The sequence below is a fragment of the Cyrtonyx montezumae genome, unplaced genomic scaffold, assembly GCF_038088225.1.
Source record: "Cyrtonyx montezumae isolate F1298 unplaced genomic scaffold, pur_monq_1.0 scaffold_31, whole genome shotgun sequence".
NCBI lineage: Eukaryota > Metazoa > Chordata > Aves > Galliformes > Odontophoridae > Cyrtonyx > Cyrtonyx montezumae.
The window spans coordinates 3535436-3557524 of record NW_027072036.1 but is presented as its reverse complement, the minus strand read 5'-3'; the positions used below and the strand labels follow the sequence as shown (position 1 = coordinate 3557524).

The following is a 22089-nucleotide window of genomic DNA, read 5'->3' as shown; positions in this document are numbered from 1 at the left end:
AGGACGGGTGATTTATTTCCGATTTTAGCGCTGTCCTTCCGTCAAAGGGGGCACACTGAGGGGTCAGCTGAAGGCAAGGCATCATCATCTCTTCAAATGAAACCACAGCTCAGTTCTCCAAGCAGAGAATTGAGAGAACAGAGCTCTGCCTTGCATCCACTGCACAAGCATGGATCCCAAGGATACTCCGAGCAAACTATGGAGAGAGAGAACTTCCCGGACTGACCTGAGACCAGCCTCACACAACAAAAAGCATGGGTTTCACAAGCCTCAGTACTAACAGTGCCAACATCTTTGCATGACAAAAGGTTAAACTTAAACAAACCTGGATATCCAACCAAACGACTCAGAAAGAAAAAAGGTTGAGCGACAGATCGGTGCTTCACATTAAAATCAGCTCAACCATTTTTAAGTTTAGACTGGGGCAATCAGTCATAATCAGACTGTCAGATTAGGACTCCAAACTGAAATACCACTGCGCTCACGATAGAGGTGGTTTCAAGCTGACATCTCTAACACCACTGGCCTCAAAGTATTTTTACAGTAGTTTCAGCTGTCCGACACGAGTTATAAGCTGTGGTGCCACACTTTAAGGCTGCTCTTCTCCTGTGAAACGCACTGCAGGCTTTCAGACTACTTTTCTCTTGTTCCACAAAGCTTTGGATTGAAGAGCTGACAAGTCTATCCAATGTCTTTAGGATTCCTCTAGACTGCATTCCTAGGCGTGCCATTGTGAGTCACTGCTTTCAGACTGGAGGTGCTGGCTTGATGGTTGCAGATTCTGTGGGAGGCAACACCTACCTCAAAGACCTCATGAATGGCTTTGCGGAAGCAATGGAAATTGTAGTCTATCAGACCTGTCAAAAAAGGAAGAGAGGGGGAAAGGAAAAACCACTCAGCTTGGCATGCTTGTGTAGTCAACAGAACTTCAAAATCAATGCATGTTTCGTTTAATATACAGCCATTTTGATGCTTGCTTTAGTATGAATTTGGATTCGTGGGATCTAACAGTCAAGTTTTACTAATGCCAGAATTTGGATTGTCTCAGTTTACAGAAGCAAGGTGCTCATTTGGAATGCAAGGTTTGTACTTTAATTAAAGAGAAGATAAGGGGACAACTCAAGGCTCTACCTACCCAAAAGAGATTTTACACATGGAACAGTTAAACATGATAGTACAGTTTGACCATCACTTTAACATCATCTTCCACTTTGATGGAGTCCTAACCGTGCTGAGTAAAACTTCTGAGACCAAATTCAGTGCAGTTAGAAAAATACATCACCTTTTGAACAGCCCATAGATGCCAAGGTAAGCATCGACATCATTCAAGCCTGATACTTTAAAAATCAGAGCTTACAATTTCATTTCTATCCCATAACATATAAGACCATTCATACCAACTGTCTCCCACAGTTCCAAGCAACTCTACAGTTGGTTAAGCCTGCAATACATTAAATACTGCCCTACATTCCTACCATGTACTTTTCTAGCCCACCACTGTCAACTGGTGGATATGGAAATGGAGAATATGGTTATCACAACACGGTGCCCTGCCAAGCAGAACACAATAACTGACAGCACTGTAGCATATGGTAATGACAAAGGCCTCATTAACTAAACAAGTAATTTCAACAGGAGGACATCAATTAAGGTGATGATTCACAAGAACAAAAATAAGATCTCTTTATTTCTAGGAAGGGAGAAAATTCCTCCTGGAAAAGAAATTAAATGTAATTATATGGAAGTCAGGTGACTTGCAAAGCCTTATTAATAACTCATAGTTGATAAAAATCATTAGATAAAAGCCATGCAAACGGGGGAAGCTCTCACCTTTGCGCTCAAAACTTTCTTCTCTAAGAATGCAAACTAATGCCAGAAACTTTGTGACTTCCTTTAAGTACAGGACCGTCGTGTTATTGAGCTTGATAATTGCCATTGACTCTTTATCATAAGCACTTCCAGTGCCATCTTCTTTTAACCTAAGGAAGAATGAGTTAATCCAAGGCACAACTTAGTAAGGCACACTTCAGTAACTCCAGAGCAAACCCTTGATGCCTGTGAAAGGCAGCAAGAATAATGTTCACACTGGATGGCAAGCAAGTGAAGAGCTTTCAGCACAGCACTTAAGTGCAAATTTAAGTGGTGGGAATGCTCTTACTCAAGTTTCCTCAACATTGCAGGAAAGCCAGACCTAAACAGAAGAAAAGTCTCTGCTCCATCCTGCCTACATTAACTGAATACAGTTACCAGCAAGCTATTAGCATGCATCCCTTGGATACAAACTACCAACTGCAGTAATTTAGTCAATAGTTTTCCTAGGGATGCACAGGGCTCGTAACACAGTATACCTCCAAACCAAAGAGTCAGTACTACACACTATCTCACAGTTCCCAGTGCCACAGTAAGGTAACCAGTGACTGGTTTGAAGATTCTAAGGCAAAACCCATAAAAACAAAGTTACATCTCAGCACTGCATCCTTCTACTGCATGAGACACTGATAAAATACATCACAGCAAGATTCCGACCCAAGTACTGTCCTGTTCAGTCACTTGAAGCAGCTCGTAAAGAAGTTAAAAGTAAGAAATATGTAGACTGTAGCATCTATGAGGTCACATATTCTACATATTTCTATGAGCTCATCTCGTAACTACTTAAGGCAAGTCTCATAGGAGCACAAGGAGCTGCAGCAGGGACAGAACCTTCAGGCAGATTCACAGTGCTCACTTTAATGGGAGCATTAGACAATAAACTCCTGCCATGGACTGTTCAGAATTGATGCCATATAACAACAAACTGCAGCTAACAGAGCAATAAGACAAACCTTACAGCCAGCAAGGCCAGGGTGACCACACCAAACAAGACACAGCAAAACTCATATGTTACACTAAACACTTGTCAAATGGGTTCCCACAAACACGAGCAGAGGGGGAAAAAAAACTGATTACAAACTTAACCCAAATCGTTTGGCTTTACTCCAGTTGCTCACAGAACAAATGTGCTCCACAGAGCAACTGACAGCACACTGCAAGATGGTGCAGCAAGCAGCACCTGTGCAGTCTGCACTCTAAAGCCCTACAGCTTTTAAGGACTTTCATCCTAAGAGTACTCATCACTTACCCATATATACAGGAAACATCTATCACTACGTCAATCATGTCACAGCACAACTCATACGACTGCATGTCCACAGGGGAACTGTCTGTTGCAATGTAGATTTTGCTGACTACATCGAAGAGAAAAGCTTTTTCAATGCCTGAATTCTTTGGGAAAAAAAAAAGAATATGGATGAATGTTTACATTCAAGTAAAACTGATATGTATTTACATTCTTAACAGCATGAAGCATTTTAAACAACCAATTCAGAGGCTTAAAACAGAATCAAAATTTAGAGCCGTGTATACAATATCTGAGTAGAAGGAATTGCTTTACTGTTCCACATATTTCACTTAGGATTCTGTAAGACCAGCACTCACCGATATAAAGATATTTAGTAGATTTTCCAGTGTTGGCAGCTGTGGAATGAGCTTCTGTACCACTTTACTGAAGGCTTCAAATATTGAGTGGTCGTAGATGCTGGTCAAGTAAAAGCTGAGATAAAGGGAGGAAGAAAAGAGAAGGGATCCATGAGTTTTGCTAACACTCAAGCCTGACGAGTTAACAGAGATGCTTTATCACCAATATCTGTAACCACTCTTTCAAGAAGCTCACTTATGAGAGACAGCAGTGAATGCTACACGCTCTCCTCATCTGCAGGAGATGTGAGAACAGAGAGGGAAAATTGTGCAAATGCTTTCACAATACACTTAGCCTACCAGAACACCTAAGGCAAAGGAGATAACCGTTTAACTAGGTTTCAGAGAGTCCTTTTCCTGACCTTCTACTTTGTCACACTAAAACTGAGATAGTGGCCATGTTTACAGGCTCCACGAGGATCAAAACAGCAGTAAAAAGAGAAAAAAAATGACATCTTGTTTTACAGGGGTCAGAAGAAGGTGCCCTAAAAAGCAGGCCAAACCTCAAAGACAAGCCTAAGCTTCACAAACCAGTTGTGCTGAAGCCAGCAGCAGGCAGTGCCAGCAGACACGCTCCCTGCCCACCTCTCCAGGTCACCTGCACAATTTCAGCCTCATACACAGAATGAAAGCGAGGCAGGAGGATCACAGATTATGAATATGAGCTTATGAACAAGTCTGATGGAATCTGATGGCTAGCTACCTGACTGAAGTAAGGCAGATAGGGCAAGACTCAGCAGAGCATTCTGTAGTTTTAAGAAATTAACACGACCTAATTCCATTCCACAACTACATGTCAAAGCCATTAGTCTGTATGCATACAAGCAACAGCAGGATCACATTTGCAAGAATACATAACCCACCTAAGGTGAAGTTTTTCAAGCCCAGCGTCTGTGAGGTCATCATTAGCTCTCTGATGAATGTCCCTCTGAGTTTCTATTTTATGGTCATCTGATAAACCATCCACTTTATGAATAAAAACTTCAAAGTTCATTTCTGGGTTGACTTTGTAGGCCTTTGAAACAGTGATGTGGAGTCTTGTTAAAGCTTCCATATAGTCATCCTGTGAACAAGTTTTGGCAGGAATGAATGAAAAGGCTTTATCTTCAATAACTACTCCATTCAGCACAAAAACTTCATTTCACTTCTGTAATTAAACAGAAGTTTGGTAGGAGAGAATACCTTGGAGAATCAGAAATCCACGCAGCTTAGATTCTGTTTCATTAGCTACGCAAGGCTCAGTTAGACAAAACTAGGCTTCACAGCAAAAGGTGGATATGCTTCAACTCCCAGCACAGTGCAGCAGTCATCTCCAAGGCGGTCCCAACAACCACGTACTCTCCATCGGTGCAATTCCTAAGTTCACTAGAGGCTACCAGAAACCTAACAGGGCCATTCCCTTGACATCGAGGGCACTACATGAACTTCACAGCATTCAAAAGCAGAGGAAAGAGATAATTGGGAAATTGAGATCATCTAGCAGATCAGATTCTCACTGCTCGTGAGAAAAAGGTAAGCTCAGAGTACTTGCCACTTCCCACCGTCTCCTCTGGGGGTATCTGTTCCACATAATCAATTCACAAAACTAAAAGCAATTGCCAACACAACTCCCTCCAGACATAATGAATCTTTCACAATCTTAAAATATACTCCCGATCATTCTTCTCACAAAGCAAAAGGAAACTTCTTCATAATTCTTAGGGATTTGTATTTACCTGAGCATCAATAACATATATTAGAGCACCTGTTCCTCTGAAGATCATCTCATAATCAAATGTCGGATCAAAAAAGTCCATCTGTCCAGGAAAATCCCAGATTTGGAAATTCACAAATGAACTGTTAGAGATATCGTCCTTGTAGATCTTGTTGGTGCTTTCCAAAAACAGAGTCTCATTCGGAGACATTTTGTGAAACACCACCTGTTAAAAAGAACACAGATAACAGTCTTCACTTCATCTCAGTGAAAGAGATCATGAGATTCAAGCCACGGAGCTTCTAACAAACAGGTTTATCCATTCTAAAGGCTTTTCAAACAGTTACTTCAGTTGTTCCTCTTGATGCACAGCTTCCTACATCAGCCAAGCACATAACTGACTGCCAACCAGAACTGAGCACTAACATGCAGCCCATCCTTCTTACAAGTGTCAGTAATGTCACTGCCTAAAGACAAGGACATCCTGGGTATTTTCTAACACAGTTTCTTCACATCTTCCTCTATTAGCCAGACCACATCAGGTAGAAAGCCACCGTGTTAATGGAGCAACTGCAAGCTCTTAAGAACTGTTTAAGAGCTGCTGGTTCCCAGTCCTAAGCAAATTGCTTTAGTCTGGTGCTCAGCATTATGACCCAACAGAATTGGACTGCTCCAGAGGTGCAATAAAAGTATAAAAATAACATCTCCCTTCCAGGGACTGGAATAGCTAAGCTGTTGCTTTCTGTGAGCAGCTGATCTACCTTTGTTGACCTTCTCCCTTCAAGTACCCTACAGGAACACTGGCAGCTCCCATGCTGGCTGGTAACCCACTTAGTGGTGATGAAATATATTATTCTTGCTGTACTCAGAAAGCCCCACTGGGACTTCAGCCCTTTCCTGGGCAAACAGGACATTCAGATGTTTCAGTTACAGAATTCAGCCCCTAAAGAGACCACAAGCCACAGTCTCTGCCCACCTGCAAGACAAGCAGCTGGGCAGCAGCACAGCACTCACTGAGCTCCAAAGCAGTACATCAGACTCGACTTTTAAGAATAAGGGGAAAGAAATGCACTTCCTCAAGGCAAAAGCATGAGGAAATCAGGACCTGAACGAGGTTTTAAACAGCGGGATGTTTGTATGGAAAAGTGAGAACAGTTTTAGGTAGGTTCTGGCTCTGCTGCAAGGACTAAAAGCTCCATGGGATTTGAAGAACAGTTGTAAAGCACTCTGGAAATCAGCACTCCTCTGGAGCTCAGCATCTCCCACAAAGAACAGGACAGAAATTGTGAGCAAAGGTCAAAGCAGATGAGTCTCTGAAAAGCAATGAGCTCACCCTCCCTCCCAACACAGTGTGCTGCCTCAGACCGACCAGGACTCAGCCTGGACCAAATCCCATTTCTGCCACGTAGCATCTACCCCCACTCCTTCTGGCTTTACACCACTTGGATAAAGCAAAGGAAAAGGCTGTGGTAGAATCCATCTGGAAGCGCACAGCTAGCTCTGACACCGGGTAAGCAACACTGGGCAAACACAAGCACAGCAGGCATGCCTGGAAAGTGCTACGAGGTGCTGAGCTTCTTCACTACAGCTCTGTGTTTCTAAGCATCCCTTTTGCACTTTTCACCACCCAGTGGTCTCAGCAACTTCCCAGCAGGCGCCTGGGGTTGCTGATGCTCCTTAACTTCTAAGTTTAACAAATTTCGACTGCGAATAATGCAATAACTGTGTCCGTGACAGCTGCTATTTGCATCGCCGACGAATTAGGAAAAGAAACAAATAAATTTCAGAGCAAACACCGCGTTGGCACACACAGCGCGGGGGCACCAGGCCCAAACAGTGACAAATCACTGGAAAGGCTGCGGGCAAAGGAGAGCGGTCCTCTTCGGCTCATTAAAACCCACCGGCGGGGCCGCCAACTCCCGCACCCCGTTCTCGTCCTCCTGGGGCTGCGGGAGCTCACGGCACCGCACCTCAACGCCAGCCGGAGGATGCGGCCGCCCAACGCCCAGCGATATCGGCCGGGCCGGGGGAGGGGAAATGGGGGTGCAGCCGCCCCTCACCTTCTGGATGGAGGACTTCCCGCTGCGCCGCAGCCCCATCAGCAGAATCCGCGGTTTCGAGTCCGCCCCGCCCGCGCCTCCCCCGGGCCCGCCCGCGCCGCCTCCGGCTCCGCCAGGCCCCGGGCCGCCTTCCAGCTCCGCCTCCTCCTCCTCCTCTCCGTAACCGAAGTCTTTGGGGAACGAGTCCGCCGTCCCGAAGCTGCCCCCCACCAGCGCCGGCTCCTCCGCCGCGCCCGCCGCACTCGCCCCGCCGAACTGCAGCGCCATGTCGGCCCGGCCCGGCCCTCCGCCTGCGCCGCAGAGCCCCGCCCCTCGCGGCTCCTATTGGTTGGCAGAGAACCGCGCGTCGCTGATTGGACGCGGGAGGCGGCGCCGTGCGGCGCTCCGGTCAGGCGGATGGGGGTCACATGAGTGCGCGGGCGCACGTGAGTGGCGGGGGCGGGGCGTGGCGTCCCCACCCTCCCGCGGGCACCTGCGCGCGTGGGCCCGCGCTCCCCACGGGCAGCAGTTGCACGGCGAGGCGGGGCGAGCCCTGCTTCAAGAAGCGGCCGTTAAGCCGTTCCACACGTGACGGAGGGCTCCGGAAACCCAACAGCTGCGACGTGAAGATTGAGCACTGCCCAGCCCCCCCCCCTCCGCTCATTCATCTGCCCCACGCACTCAGCCCCTGCCCACCCCCCAGCTTCCCTCCAGCAGCAGAGCTGAAAGCCTGGTGAGGGCTGTTTTGCTTTTAAATTCACATCACCTTATTCCCTCTTCCAGCTCCAGCACAGAGATGAGGTGAACCACCACAGAAAACAGTCACACACTCACTCTAGTTCTTTTTTCTTTCACCCACAGAGACACGCAGCACTCACACAGAAGAGGCAGCACTGCAGTTCTCAGGAAGCCCTTTATTAAGTCAAGGTACGATGGGAGAAACTGTTATTCATCACGCTTCTCTTCTTGAGGTGGTTCATACTGAGCCAGCTGTGGATTCAAAGAGAGGAACTGAGTTAGATGTGACACCCTGAGACACAGGAGCACCAGAGTTGCTATGGTTGCAGCACAAATTATATCCCACACAGGTAAGAGGGTCCTCCCCCTGGTAAAACCCTGCCACAGACCTCTCCCAGGGCTCAAGAGCCAACACAAGTTTACCTCCTGCATTCAGCCTTTGTAATGTATTACCCTCCCCCCACCCTCCATTTCAGAGCTGTTATGGAATCATAAGATCAGAAACAGGTGGGACCGAACGATGAGATGGAGCTCCCCAATTTGCCTTCATACATACACTTTAAACAAAAAGAGTCTGTCATTATCAGAAACAATACTCCAGGATGCAAAGTTTCCCATCAGAAGCTATGCACAGCTCTGTAAGGAATGGGATATCCCTCAGCCACAAGGCTGAACAACATAACAGCATTTATCAGTTATTCTAGGGGAAGTTGCTGTATTATAAGTGTCCAAGTAATCTTCCTGTCAAATACAGAAGTACTTAGGAATACTAAATAGACTTTTACTTTGGCTTTCAGCTTTTTGTTTTCTTCCAACACAGCTTCATATTTTTCTTTCATCTCCGCCACTTCCAGGCGAAGTGCCTCTACTTCTGGACTCTCAGGAGCTGAAGCTCCCAGGTGATGCTTCAGAAAGCTGATATTTAGATGTTAAGTATTTCATCAGATAGACAAAGAGAAACTTAGAATTTGTGCCGCAATAAACATGACCAGAGCAGCATTTATCACTCAAGTTACTCCCACGCTTTTGTCCTACAGGATGAAGTTGGAAAAATAAGAAAGCTTTCCAAGTTCACTGGTTTATTCTACAGAAAGACACCAGTACATACAGGGCAGCTACTCACATTTTGCTACACCAACCCCTTTTCTTTTGGTAGCCAGACAGTAAAAAAAAAAAAATAACCAGAGGAGACTGCTTATAGCAGCAAGAAACAACCTACAGAGGACAAAAAGGATACTCCAGTGCACTACTTGGTTTCTCTGGCTCTTCATATAAGGCTACTAACACTGCAAATACAAAATATAAAACATTTTAAGACATCCATGCAAATAGTTTTTAAAACACATGCAACAGCCAGAATACATGAACACTGTGTGCCATGCTTACAGTGTGCTCTTCCACTTCAGAAAATCCTCACATATACCCTTCATTAGGACAGAGCTGCACGGGAGGAAATACACCACCCCACACTTCAACAGTTGGGCAGAAGAGACATTTTTGATCCTCTAACCACAGGATCTGACTATTTAAGTACAGAACACAAAATGAGTGCAAATGAGTGCAGGGGCACACACTTCCAAACATTTGCTTTTATAAATGCCTCTCAAGTACTACTTGCAGGGAGCTTAACTGCCTTCCTCCCAGTTTGAGCCACATTGATTGCACAGTTAAGTTTTTTTAACCTAAGTTAGAAACAAAATTAGGTTGCCACAGAGCTAGGAACATTTGTTTTGCTGACCCACAGGATGCTGTGCACTGCAATAGCACAGCCACACCTACAGGAAATCAAAGGGCCCCAACACACCTGGGGAAGGCTCAGCACAGAGCCCACCCCCTGCACCATACAGCTGCTGCACTCTGTAAGCTGTGTGCTTTACCAAGCAGGAGTATTAGCATGCTTTTGGGAGGCACTTGAGAACACATATGGATAATCTAAAGGGCAGTAAGCTGTAAGAAGAGGAAAAGTGTGCTGAGTTTGAATCACAGGGGCTGGAAGGGACCTCTAGAGATCAAATCCAACAGCCCTGCCAAAGCAGCTTTCTAGCCCAGATTGCACAGGTGGGTCTTGAATATCTCCAGAGAGGGAAACTCTGTGCAGCTGTGCCAGTGCACTATCACCTGCACTGTGAAGAAGTTCTTACACACACGTGGAACTTCCTATGCTTCAGTTTGTGGCCATTTCCCTTTGCCCCATTGCTGAGAAGAGTCCAGCCTCGTCCCTTTGCCTCATGCACTTTAGATATTTACAGTCATGGATCTGTTTCCCTCTCAGTCTTCTCTCAAGGCTGAACAGACCCAGGTCGCTCAGCCTTTCCTCATAATAGATGCTCCACACCCTTTATCACCCTCATGGCCCTCTGCTGGACTCTCTCTAGGAGATCCCTGTCTTTTTCACACCCCGAACTGGACACAATACTCCAGATGAGGCACGATTTCACCCTGAGAGACACAGCCACTTCCACAAACCCCATGAGCTCCCAAACCCCACACAGTGCCTTCCAAGAGGAGCACCCCAGCTTCCCATCCCACACCCGAGCAGAGCCACGGGTGTGCAGAGCCCCCACACCACCCAGCCCTCAGATCCCGCTCCTACGGGCCCCCGGGCCGCCTTACCCTTGGTGAGCGTGTCCAGCACCCCCGACTTCTCCAGGTAGCGCCGAAACTGCTCCCGCTTCGAGTCCGCGGCCTGAAGGAGGACGCCCACACGGTCAGAGCGCCGGCGCACCCCTACCTACGAAGGCGGCTCGGAGCGGGCCCCGCCCCGCCGCCGAAGGGAAGCACCGGGAGGGCCCCGCCGCCCGTATCGGCCCCGCAGCGCCTACCTTGTGGTGCGCCATCTACCCCGCAGCACCCGCACCGCCCGCGCCTGCTTCCTTTATGACGCCCCGGCTTCCTACCGCTGCCATGGCGACGGGGCCGGAAATCCCGCCCCCTGCCTCGCTCTCGACTCGGACGCTGATTGGCCGGGGAGGCCTTCCGGATGCCGGTGATCTGCGCATGTGCGGTGCCCTCCCCCCTCCTCCCAGTGTTGGACGTGAGAGCCGTGGTTCAGTGCCCCATAGGTTCATAGGTTGGAAAGGACCTACAAGATCATCTAGTCCAACCATCCTCCTATCACCATCCCTACCCACTGAACTACTAAATAGGTTCATAGGTTCATAAGGTTGGAAAGGACCTACAAGATCATCTAGTCCAACCATCCTCCTATCACTATCCCTACCCAACTACTAAATCAAATCCTTTAGCACCTCATCTAAACGCTTCTTGAGCAGCGCTAGGGATGGTGCCTCACCCACCTCCCTAGGCAGGCCATCCCAGTGCCTGACCACTCTTTCAGAGAAAAAAATGTTTCCTCAGGTCTAATCTAAATCTTCCCCGGCGCAACTTGTGGCCATTCCCTCTCATCCTGTCGTTATTTATCAGGGAGAAGAGGCCCACCTCCTCCTCACAACCCCCCTTCAGGAAGTGGTAGAGTGCAATAAGGTCTCCTCTGAGCCTCCTCTTCTCCAGACTAAACAATCCCAGCTCCCTCAGCCACTCCTCATAAGACTTGTGCTCCAGACCCCTCACCAGTTTTGTTGCCCTTCTCTGAACACGCTCCAGGGCCTCAATGTCCTTCTTGTAGCGAGGGGCCCAAAACTGAACACAGTACTCGAGAGCTGAGTACAGGGGGATGATCAGCTCCCTGCTCCTGCTGGCTGCACTATTTCTAATCCAGGCCAGGATGCCGTTGGCCTTCTTGGCCACCTGGGCACACTGCCGGCTCATGTTAAGCCGAGCATCAACCAACACCCCCAGGTCCTTTTCCTTTCTACAGTCTTCAAGCCATTCTGCCCCAAGCCTATAGCATTGCATGGGGTTATTGTGGCCAAAGTGCAGGACCCGGCACTTGGTCTTAGTGAACCTCAAGGACATAACCACAAGGAAAGCAGCCGCCCCCAGCCCCACACCCGCCACCCCGCACCCGCCATTCGGCGTCCTTCCTCATCTGCCAGGCTCTCGAGCTGGTAGAGGAGTACTGCGTGCCACACACAGTGCTGTCTTTCTCCCCTTCACGCAGTGAACACGTGCTTGTTTTATTATTGAGGTGTCAAATATGAAACGTGTGCCAGCACGAGGTATGGCTCACAGACACCATAGGAATTCAATGTAGAATGAGCAAAATGGCACCGGTACCCGTTATGTGTCCGTGGTGTCAGAGCCTGCAGCATCCACAGAGTTACACTGAGCTGGGAATGCACACAGAATGAGAACAGAGATGGAAACAACAGCTGCTGGAGGAAAATGTACAGAGGATGCTTTTAATGATGCCCACACTTCATGTGGATGCGGCCAAATGGCTGCGAGCAAAAGCACTGTTCTGGTTTCTGTTCTGGTTTCCTGGCTCCTGTTCTTTCTCATAGCCCACCCTACAGATCTCCAACCCCTATGACTGCAATCCTCTGGTTCCTCTGCTGGAGGAGACAGCGGTGATAATGCTGAAGATGATGTGTATTGTGGAGTTAAATCAGTGCTGTGGATCGAACACTTCGTTCATTTCATATTCAACAGTTTGAACTGCAGAATGTATTTGATGTTTTTCTTTCTAACAGCCATCAGCTGTGTGTTTGAATTCTTAGGTTAAGAAATGTTATTTATTGATGATGATTTTCTCTCAGTGCCTTCTTTCACCTGATTTCATTTACTGGTCTTCATAAAATACATTTTTAGACTGTAATTTTGTCTTCTACTTTTATCCGGCTTATGTGTTACCTGTTATAATTCTAATCCTGACTCCTCCTCCTGTGTGGATTTGTATGTGGATTTATATGATGTACGTTTTCCTTTTCAGCTGGGGGGTTAATGCAGAAGCTTGGCAAGAGAGGTTTAAGCCATCGTTCCATCACCAGCGAAGAAAGCAGAAGATTCAAAAGTTACTCAGCTAAAAGCAAAGGGCTGCACAACTTCTATCTTAAGCTCTGCAGAGGAGTTGGTTAAAGCTGAATGAGGAAGCTGCTCCTAGCTGCTCTGCTTCTATCACAAAGTCCAGCAGTTATCTGAGCACACTGCTCGGGCAGCCGTGCTATATCTGCAGGTCGGTGGGGGCCCTCCGACTGCTCGCACTGCTCGACAGCGACAGGCGCCCGGACAAGGGCAGTGGCTGAGGGCTGCCACATCCCCGGCTCTGCTTGGAGCCAGTGCTGGCCTCCCCCACCGAGTCAGGGGTGTTGGGGCGACTGGGGTGCCGGGTGTCGGCTTTGGGGGGCAGTTGGCCTTGGCTCGTGCTGAGGCTGCTCCGTCTCCTGCTGCTGCTCTTTGGGAGGGAATTTGTGGAGGACCCGGCGCTCTCGGCCGCTGCGGAGCAGGTCCAGGAGGAGACGATCCCGTGTTGTCTTCTGAGGCTGGCAACAGGGAAAGGCTGCAGAGGGGGCTGCGACAGCATCTCAGCAAAGCTTCTTGAAGTGGTATCCGCATTCTGAGTACCAGCAAGGAAGTGTTTCTGATCAGCTTCTTTCTGGGAACTACTCCTTTCAGTCCCAGGCCTGCCGAGCAGACCTTGACTGCAATGCGTGCTAGCGTTCTGACTCTGACCAGCTACAGCATTTGTAGCTGGCCTTTTCTTCAGCAATTTGTTCTCCTGATTGTGGTGGGTGTAATTGCCTCTGTTTTCTGTGTGGTTATGTTGAACAGACTGGAACATGAGAGGAGAGTTTAAGACCGGGTAGATGGCAGTGTCAGTTTGCTTTTCCATTAAAAAGGCATAACCGCTAAGCACGGAAGGGAGAGTTTTTTGAGGAGTTGCAGATATTCCCAAAGAAGAGCGGGGTATCACAGAGTATTTCTTTGCTTTGTTTGTGTAGAAATTGCCACGGTCGTCCTTGTTTTCCTCCTGCCCACAGAGACCTATTTTAATTTTTCGGAATCCGAGGTGGATGATTTCCAAGACATTTAGAAGCAATGACACAGTCGCTATGGACTGCATGAATAGTATGAACACTGTCTTTTCTGTTGGTCGTGATACGAAGCAGTCGACTACGTTTGGACATGGATCTCTCTGACATTTATAAAGGGGATCCAAGCGAAAGCCATAAAGCAGATACTGCCCAATCATAAAACCAACTTCCACTGCAGATCTCGTGAAAATATGTATCACGTAAGTGCAGAGCAATGAACCTCGCAGGGGTGCTTTGTTCAGCTTCCTTTGGTCCAGCTGCCGGAGTTCCCTCTCCAGCCTTTTCCGATATTCTGTCATTTCTAATTCAGTGCTTTCAAGTTCCACTCTCACCTGAGCTTTCTTCTTCTGTCTCTCTTTCTCTAAGGCTCTTAGTCTGTATAAGGCGTGACCCATATACACCAAAGAAGGGGAAGACACAAAGATAACTTGCAAGACCCAGTATCTTATGAGAGAGATGGGAAAGGCCTCATCATAGCACACGTTCCTACAGCCAGGTTGCTCAGTATTGCAAATAAATTCTGACTGTTCATCATTCCAGACGTCCTCGGTGGCCACTCCGAGGACGAGCATTCGGAACACGAAGAGGATGGTTAGCCAAATCTTCCCAATAATAGTGGAGTGGATGTGGACCTCCTCCAAAATGCCTCCAAGGAAATTCCAGTCTCCCATGGCTATCGTGCCATCTTAACACTAGAACACATGACAGAACAAGCATCACATATTGTGAAAGCTGCAGCCCTTCCTTAACTCATTACCAAAAAAATGACACCATCCCATAGCATCAGTTGCAACATGACACTCCTCGTTGGCATTGTAAGCATTATTACTTCTCAGCTGCAAGACAAAGAAATGCATCGTCCACCTGAGTCTGATTTATCATTAAAGGACACCCGAACAAGGATGTAACTGAGGTACGCAGCACACCCTGTGCGTCTGAGACAGTGGAAAATACACTGCCTGCCTCACCTGGCATCCTGAGATCAGCTTCCCCATCATCCAATAGATCCCACTGTGAGAGTGGTATGTTTATCTTAGGATCCCCGAGAAGGTGGTGAGGTTTGATTTATTATTTGCAGACAAACAGAGTAATACCTCCTGGCCCACATTTTCGATGTTGTGAGCTCTGTGTTGCAGCTCAAGCGATGGTTCTGTCCAGTTAACGTTCTGCTGTGAAACCTGGTTGCACTTAGGATCCCGGGAGGAAATAAAGCACAATAAAAACTGCAGTGATACGTTTTTAAAAGTATTCTTAAGCATATGATTGAGAGCAACCAGCTGCTTTTTGTTTGTGGATGTCAATGCTAAAGAAATAAATCCATCCCCATCGCCAGTCCAATCCCCTCTGCTTGATGTGTCTGATCTGCTTGTAGATATAACTTTACTCTGTTCAGAAGACATTAGAAACAGAATCGTCTGGTTTTTTTAGGATGTAGGTCATTTACCACAGAGTTTCCAGTTCAAATGTAATTAGTTTTCACACTGTAGAACAAGAATATTAATCAGGTGGATGGATGTTAAATTGTTGTGGCTGCAATACCGCTGACTACAGAGGAAGTGTTACGCTAAGACCGCTATTAAACACGAAAATGCGCTTTCACATTGGCAGACAAATAGGTATTAGACATCAGAGAAGATAAACAAATTAAAAGAAACAGCACATTAAAAGTCAAACATACCTTTCTTTACAAAAAACGTGTACAATTAAGCTCTATGGTATCCAGTGACAAGTGACAACCCCTGACATCTTCCATCCGTGTGCGCTGATTTTGTGTTATGAACGGTATTATGTCACCACCGGTGCAGCTGGGGGAGTGCAGGCTCTGCACATTTGAATTTATATTTGCTGGGGACGGAGGGAGGAGAAAATCAATTTGTTGGTCTGTCTGCTCCAGCTCTGAGCACAGTTTAAGTGACCAAATTAACATTTACAGAGGGGGGGGGGGAGGGAAATCACATTGAAATAAAGGCTAGAAATGAAAAACGCACAGCTCGAGCTTCCTTCCAGTTACGCTCTCTTTTAACCTCAGCTGCTCCTTCCAAAGGAAAGAGGGACACCTGCTGTGTCAGAGCTTCCCTGTGCAGGCAGAGACGTGGCAGGGACGGCCAGGTCCACGAGCAGCCCGACGTGAGGCTGAAATATGGCACTGTAATGCTCCTTTAGGTTTCTCTGATCAGTGCCCTGCTGAAGTGCATCGCCAATGCGAGTGTCCTGTGTAGGATGAATACACTTCCTCTACAACAGCTCTGAAGAGCTCATCAATACCTTTTCATTTCAGTCTGAGGGTCAGTCAATAGGTCACGTCTGATTTCACAGCTCGGTGGCAGCGTGGGGAAGCACTCGATTGCTCCGGCTGTGCCACCAGTGATCCCTGGTAAGCACTTGCAGAGGCTCTGGGGCATCCTCCTGCTGCTGCTACAGAGGGATCTTCATCCACCTAAGCAGTCCACAGACACCTCCCCACCTCTACAGAGGTGCCGAAGCTCTGTTTGAAAATCTCAAGAGTCAGAGGAAGCATTAGAAGCATCCAGTGACAACTTCACAGCAGCGACGTGCTGCTCTGTGCTTTGGTGCAGGTACCTTGCAGTTATGACTGTTCACACAGGCTGTCACACCAACACTCAGCACTGAGCAGTGCCAGGAGGACAGAGCACTGCTTTCTAGTGTAGTTGGATTTGCTGCAAATACCCTCCAAGCTTTATCCAACTACTAAACAGGGCTTTCTTAGCTCGGAGTCAAACTTCCATCAAATTCCTTTGATTGGGGAAATATTCTCCCAGGACCTTTTCGTTCCTACTCATCAGCAATATGCACTTTATGTACAGAATTGATTTTTATTTCCTGCTCAATCTGTCTGACCCACAACAACCAACTGGATAAGGAGAGCACAGACATCAGCGACGTGCTGCGGGCTCTCAGCATAGCACACACTCACTCCCATGGTTCAGTTTCCATGGTTACTTCAGGGTCACAAAGGATGAACTGCAATACTGACAAATTTGGACGATCACACTATTCAGTATCGTCCACGATTGCAAAATGCAGAGGTGCTGTGTTAGGGGGCAGATGGCAGAGTGCTGTGTAGAGAAACACTGCTGGCACTCCACCATTCTCAGCACTGCTGTGTGGAATTGTATGGGAACTGCTGAATCACGGCCTGAACCACTGATCGGTCACCTGAGGTGAGCACCGAGTCAGCCATGGGGGTACAGGTGAAGGTGATATACCTGTGTGAGTGGAAGGGGTGGAGCCTGGTTCCACCTCTCCCAAACCCCATTTAAGGGCTGACCACCACCAGGGAAGGTTCTCTTCTTGGAGATCCATCCCATGTGGAGTCCCCTGCGAGCCTTGTCATCATAAAGGTGAGCCATCTTCTCTTTTGTATTATCTGTATGCTGTTTATATAGAACTACTTAAAATATACCATCCCCTATACTATCTCCTTGCGGAGTACCATCATTGGGAGTTATTTACCTTCCAGGAATCAACTGCTATTTTCTGTGATAGCCATGCAAACCAGGAGGTGCAGACTGCTGGGTCTGCTTTCCCAAGCACTATTTCTGAGGATGCCCTGGCATTATACTGAAGGGTTAAGGTGGGTTTTGGTCATCGGTTGTTTTTAAGCTCAGACAGTGTGTGACATGTCTACCTGGAATTTCATGTCCTTTATTCCTCACTCCCTTGCAAAGAGCTCCTTGTAAGGCAGCAGGGCACCCAACCCTTCATGCTGAGCTGCTTCATGGTGAGAGACAGCTCAGTAACGTTCAGGACTTCCTGACGTGTGAATTTTGTAGATGAAAGGTGGTGACATTTAAATCTCATTCCTATGGCCAAGAAATACCCAACCTGCTGTACCTCAGCATCTTCAAACAAAAGGCAGTTGGCACTGAGCAGCAGCAGCTGTGCCAGAGCAGGAGGGCAGCAGTTGTGGCTCTGCAGCTGCTCTGTGCTTCTCAGGTCCAGGTGCTGTGCTTCACCCCATTGAGGCAGTGCCTCTCTGTTTTGTAGGGGGTGCAGAGCTCAGCCTCCACCAGATCTATGTCAGACCCCAGGAAAGCAATGGAGTGAATCCTCCTGGAAACTACTACCAACCAAGGGAAGCAGGGGATTGGGAAAAGCAGCATGGCTTCACCAAAAGCAACCAAGATAACATCACTGGCCAAGGCATGGGAGCAGTGCTCATTGTTCACCTGCACCACAGCACGCTGCTCCCCACAGCCTTCCTGGGGACACAGGGATACAAGCAGGGTAAGGCTGGAGGGGCCATGCTCAGGGCACCCAGGGCTGGGTGCTGTCCCCACTGCTGCTGCTGAGGTGGGGAGGAGGGGACGGCTGTGGGGACCCCCGAGATGAACCACACAGGGCTCAGCAGAGACCAGGCTGCACCACACTGCCACACTGTCCTACTTGTTTATTCAGACATCGGAATTAAACCAGTGCACTACTTGAAGAATAAGATGGGATTCATTCTGAATTAATGATGAGCAGCTCTTATTCTTCCTCCCTGGATAAAGCAGAGCCAAGTGGCAGTTTGCAAAGCGCTTCCTTCCTCCTCTCTTAAGATCTCCCCAGCTCCACCCCAGCTCTCAGTCTTCTTTGAAGCTCAGCTTGTCCCTCACCTTCCGTGCCATGTATGCAGCTGTGAGCACAGAGCAGGTCACGGTGAAGAGGCACAGGGCAGAGAAGTGTTGTGCCAGGTCACCCTGCAGCAAGGAGTAGATGTGCCGCCTGGACTCGTAGTCCAGCACCACAGCCTCGATCTGCGCCAGCGTGCAGAGCACCAGGCAGACGTGGAAGATCTGATGGCTCTGCCCAAAGAAGTAACATTTCCCAGGGAGCAACTTCTCCGGGTAAGGATGGGAAAAAAAAAAGGCACCGATGAGAAAGAACAGCACTTGGCACTTGTGATACAGCAGGGCCGGGTCTGTGTGCCCCGCAGACGATGCGGTGCAGATGCGGTGCACGATGGGGCTGATGTCCAGCAGGTAGGCCAGGCCCGAGGGCACCTCCTGGCACAGCCTGCTCAGCAGCCACGCTGACTGGTGGTAGTGGTACTTGGCATAGCACGAGCCTGCACACGACAGCCAAGCCAGCAGCGCGGCTGTGGGCATGAAGAAAGCCCGGATCCTCTCATGCCAGCTGGGCTCGATGGCATAGTAGTAGTGCACCAGCGCACTGCCGTACTGGTAGATGGCCACCCCAACGTAGTCCATGAAGAAGAAGCTGTAGTGCCAGAACTCGGACTTGGCCTGCAGCAGGTGAGCGAGCGTGCTGAACGTCAGGTAGGTGATGGATGCCGTGATGATGATGAGGAGCGGCTGGGAGTGCGGGTCCTGCCCAAAATCCACCCTCTGGGAGAGCTGCTGGAAGCGCAGCAGCAGGATGAGCGTGGCCACCAGGTGGGTCCACACGTTGATGGCTTCGTTGTGTTGCTGGAAGAGCGTGGAGAAGTAATAGCGCCAGGTCTGGTGCACCGGGCGGTAACCGGTGTGGATGTAGGGCTTCCAGAAAACCCTCGGCACCTCTGAGCTGCTGACAGTGGTGGGCAGTGGGGCCAGCAGCTGCGGGACCTGGCGCATGCTGATGAAGAGGCGGCTGAGCTTCTCTGCCATGGCACAGCCACACTGCAGCTCCACTGCTCGAAAGCACCTGGAGATGAAAAGACAGCTCTGCTGTGGGCTTTCATAATGACTTCAGCAAAGAAGCTGTCTTGAAGGCGTGTTTAGTTTTATTTTTTCCCTCCCCTCCCTCCCTGACTAAGGAGCGGCCTCATCACAGCTGAAATAACAGAATCACCCCAACACTGCGACATGATGGAATGGAAGGGATGCTTGCATGTAGGGAAGAGCAGAGAGGTACACTAATTAACACTGTAATTAACCCTCCAGGACACACTGGCTCCTAGTTAAGTTCAGTTCACCCCCTCCCTGCAGTTCAGGATGTTCTAACAACATCCCCCTCCAGCAGCAGCCCCAGCTTTCCCTTGCTTGCATTTGTGCTCTCAAGCAGTGAGGAGCAATGTCCCATGAGCAGCTGTCCATCACCACTGAGAGCACAAATAACTGCGGCATCAGAATGGGGACATGTGAGTGAGCTGGGCTGAGTTCTCACCGTCGTTTCCCAGCTCCACATTTTCCATGTGGCTTCACACAAAGGCAGTGCAGCCTGAGTGAGTTTGTCCGGTTGCATCACTGATGTCCAGCAGAGTAATCTCTATGAGCAAGCTTCCCCTATTTACATTTTTGCAGCTGCTGTCCCTACCGAGATAAAGGCAGCCTCGCCAGTTTGTTCTGCCTCTTCACAGCACTTTTAAGGACTGAACAGAGCAGAACTTGCTCGAGGTGATCCCCCACCCCACTCGTTACCCACTCTTGCTCAGACAAGTTTGGAAGAAACCAACCCAGCTCCGGTGCTGCTTCAAGCCTCAGCTCCTGCCAAGTTCGGTCATTTTAAGTGTGGCTCAGCCAGGAAAAGCCCTTCAAAGTTTGGAAATAGGAGGGGGAGGGGATGGGACTGGAATTAGAAACAAGAAACAACAGCAGCAAGAACAGAAAAAAAACCCACCTCTAGAACTTCCTCATCCAAATGGAGCACAGAGGTGCAGAACTCACCCCTGCCTGAAGCTGAGGAGTAGAAATGCAGACAAAAATTGGCTGTTTGCTGCTTGGCTTCCCTGTTAAATGCTCTTTCCCCACCTTGCCCGGTGACCGAGACACTGCACCAAGAGCAGCCACTGGCACAGGGCGACCCTTGTCCTTGCTCGACCTCCTGTGACACGGGCAGGGCGCCCGGGGAAAGCCAACTTTGTGAACGTCCCCTGCTCGCGGAGCTGCTGATCTGAAACAGCCGCAGGGCTGCCAGGGAGATGCCGGCAAAAGCGGAACAGTGCCTGGGTGAGGCTGATCCGACCAAATCTTTCCAAAACAAAGCCCTGGTGTTGCACGGAGCTCTCGCCCTGTGTCCGTGAGTGGGGAGATGGCTCAGCTCCGGCTCCGGACCCCGACAATTCTGCTGTAGGTCGTCCCCCGGAGCTGCTGGGGTGAAGCCAGATGAAATCTGTGCCCAGAGCAGCCCTGCACGGGGCACGGTACAGGCTCTTAGAAACTTGTCGGAGCGGGACTTAATCTACAAAGCTCTTCCTGGCTGTGAAACCTGAAGCAGCGTTGGCTATTGAGCAGAGCAAGGTTCACACACTGCCAGCAGCCACTAACCCGGCCTGAGCTCCAAAAAACAGCCTCCACACACCCGGGAAATGTCACCAACGCTGCCTCTAACCCCTTTTATTTCCTGCGGAGCTTTCCTTGACCCAGCAGCATCCTCCCACCCACCGGATCCCGTTCAGGGATGCAACCGCAGCCACAACCGCTCTCCGCCATCAATCCAGCCCAGCTCCTCGGCTCAGCTCGGCACGGCCCCCCCCTCCCAGCTCCCCCCGGAGCTCCATCCCAACCCCGGGCCCTCCCCTTCCCCCTTCCCCTCCCGCACCTGCGGAGCTCGCCCCGGAGCGCCGGTTCCGACGGAGCCTCCGCGGCGCCGGGCCCGCCCCGCCCCGCGGGGGTGCGGAGGGGACAGCGCGGCCCTCGGTCTCCGCCCATCGGAAAGCCTCGTTCGTTGCATCCTCTCATTTACTCTCATTTCTCCCCTCTCCCTTACTCCCATCTCGCTCGCAGATGGACCCGGGTGAAGCGCGAGGTTTTGCATTTGGGTCGGAGGAATCCCAGGTATTGATAAGAAGGAGCAGTCCTTGAGAGCAGCACTTGGGGGGTCCTGGTGGATGAAAGACTTCACGTGAGCCAGCAGGGTGCTCCTGCAGCTCGGAAAGCAAAGGGTATCCTGGGCTCCATCAGGAGAGGGGCAGCCAGCAGGGACGGGGGGATTGTTCCTCTCTGCTGTGCTCTTGTGAGCTCCCAGTCCAAGAAAGACATGGAGCTGTTGGAGAGGGTCCAGAGGAGGGGCACAGAGATGCTCAGAGGGCTGGAGCACCTCCCCTATGAAGACAGGCTGAGGGAACTGAGCTTATGCAGCCTGGAGAAATGAAGGCTGTGGGGTGACCTCATGGCAGCCTTTGAGGACCTAAAGGAGCCTATAAACGAGGGGAGTCAGCTCTTGGAAAGGGCAGAGAATAGCAGGACACGGGGAAGTGGTTTTAAGTTGAGGGAGGGAAGATTTAGGT

The 22089-nt window shown here is 49.3% G+C and overlaps 4 protein-coding genes across 4 annotated transcripts; all 4 read right to left on the bottom strand.

The window, feature by feature from the left end:
* Nucleotides 1–299: 299 nt before the first annotated feature.
* Nucleotides 300–7533, bottom strand: RRAGC (Ras related GTP binding C). The gene is made up of 7 exons (XM_065744521.1): nucleotides 7267–7533; nucleotides 5229–5432; nucleotides 4377–4576; nucleotides 3475–3589; nucleotides 3119–3261; nucleotides 1831–1979; nucleotides 300–857 (listed from the first exon to the last, which is right to left on the bottom strand). Exons 1-7 carry the CDS (start codon nucleotides 7531–7533, stop codon nucleotides 706–708), a joined length of 1230 nt encoding a protein of 409 aa, XP_065600593.1. The 3' UTR covers nucleotides 300–705.
* Nucleotides 7534–8139: 606 nt separating this feature from the next.
* MYCBP (MYC binding protein) lies at nucleotides 8140–10897 on the bottom strand. The gene is made up of 5 exons (XM_065744471.1): nucleotides 10806–10897; nucleotides 10597–10669; nucleotides 9221–9269; nucleotides 8769–8898; nucleotides 8140–8235 (listed from the first exon to the last, which is right to left on the bottom strand). The coding sequence occupies exons 1-5, from the start codon at nucleotides 10818–10820 to the stop codon at nucleotides 8191–8193; spliced, it is 312 nt and encodes a 103-aa protein (XP_065600543.1). The 5' UTR covers nucleotides 10821–10897; the 3' UTR covers nucleotides 8140–8190.
* Nucleotides 10898–12850: 1953 nt separating this feature from the next.
* GJA9 (gap junction protein alpha 9) lies at nucleotides 12851–14587 on the bottom strand. The gene has a single exon (XM_065744516.1). It carries the CDS (start codon nucleotides 14585–14587, stop codon nucleotides 13046–13048), a length of 1542 nt encoding a protein of 513 aa, XP_065600588.1. The 3' UTR covers nucleotides 12851–13045.
* Nucleotides 14588–18293: 3706 nt separating this feature from the next.
* PAQR7 (progestin and adipoQ receptor family member 7) lies at nucleotides 18294–21457 on the bottom strand. Its single transcript, XM_065744766.1, has 3 exons — nucleotides 21402–21457; nucleotides 20481–20539; nucleotides 18294–19565 (listed from the first exon to the last, which is right to left on the bottom strand). The coding sequence occupies exon 3, from the start codon at nucleotides 19526–19528 to the stop codon at nucleotides 18503–18505; it is 1026 nt and encodes a 341-aa protein (XP_065600838.1). The 5' UTR covers nucleotides 19529–19565; nucleotides 20481–20539; nucleotides 21402–21457; the 3' UTR covers nucleotides 18294–18502.
* Nucleotides 21458–22089: the final 632 nt, after the last annotated feature.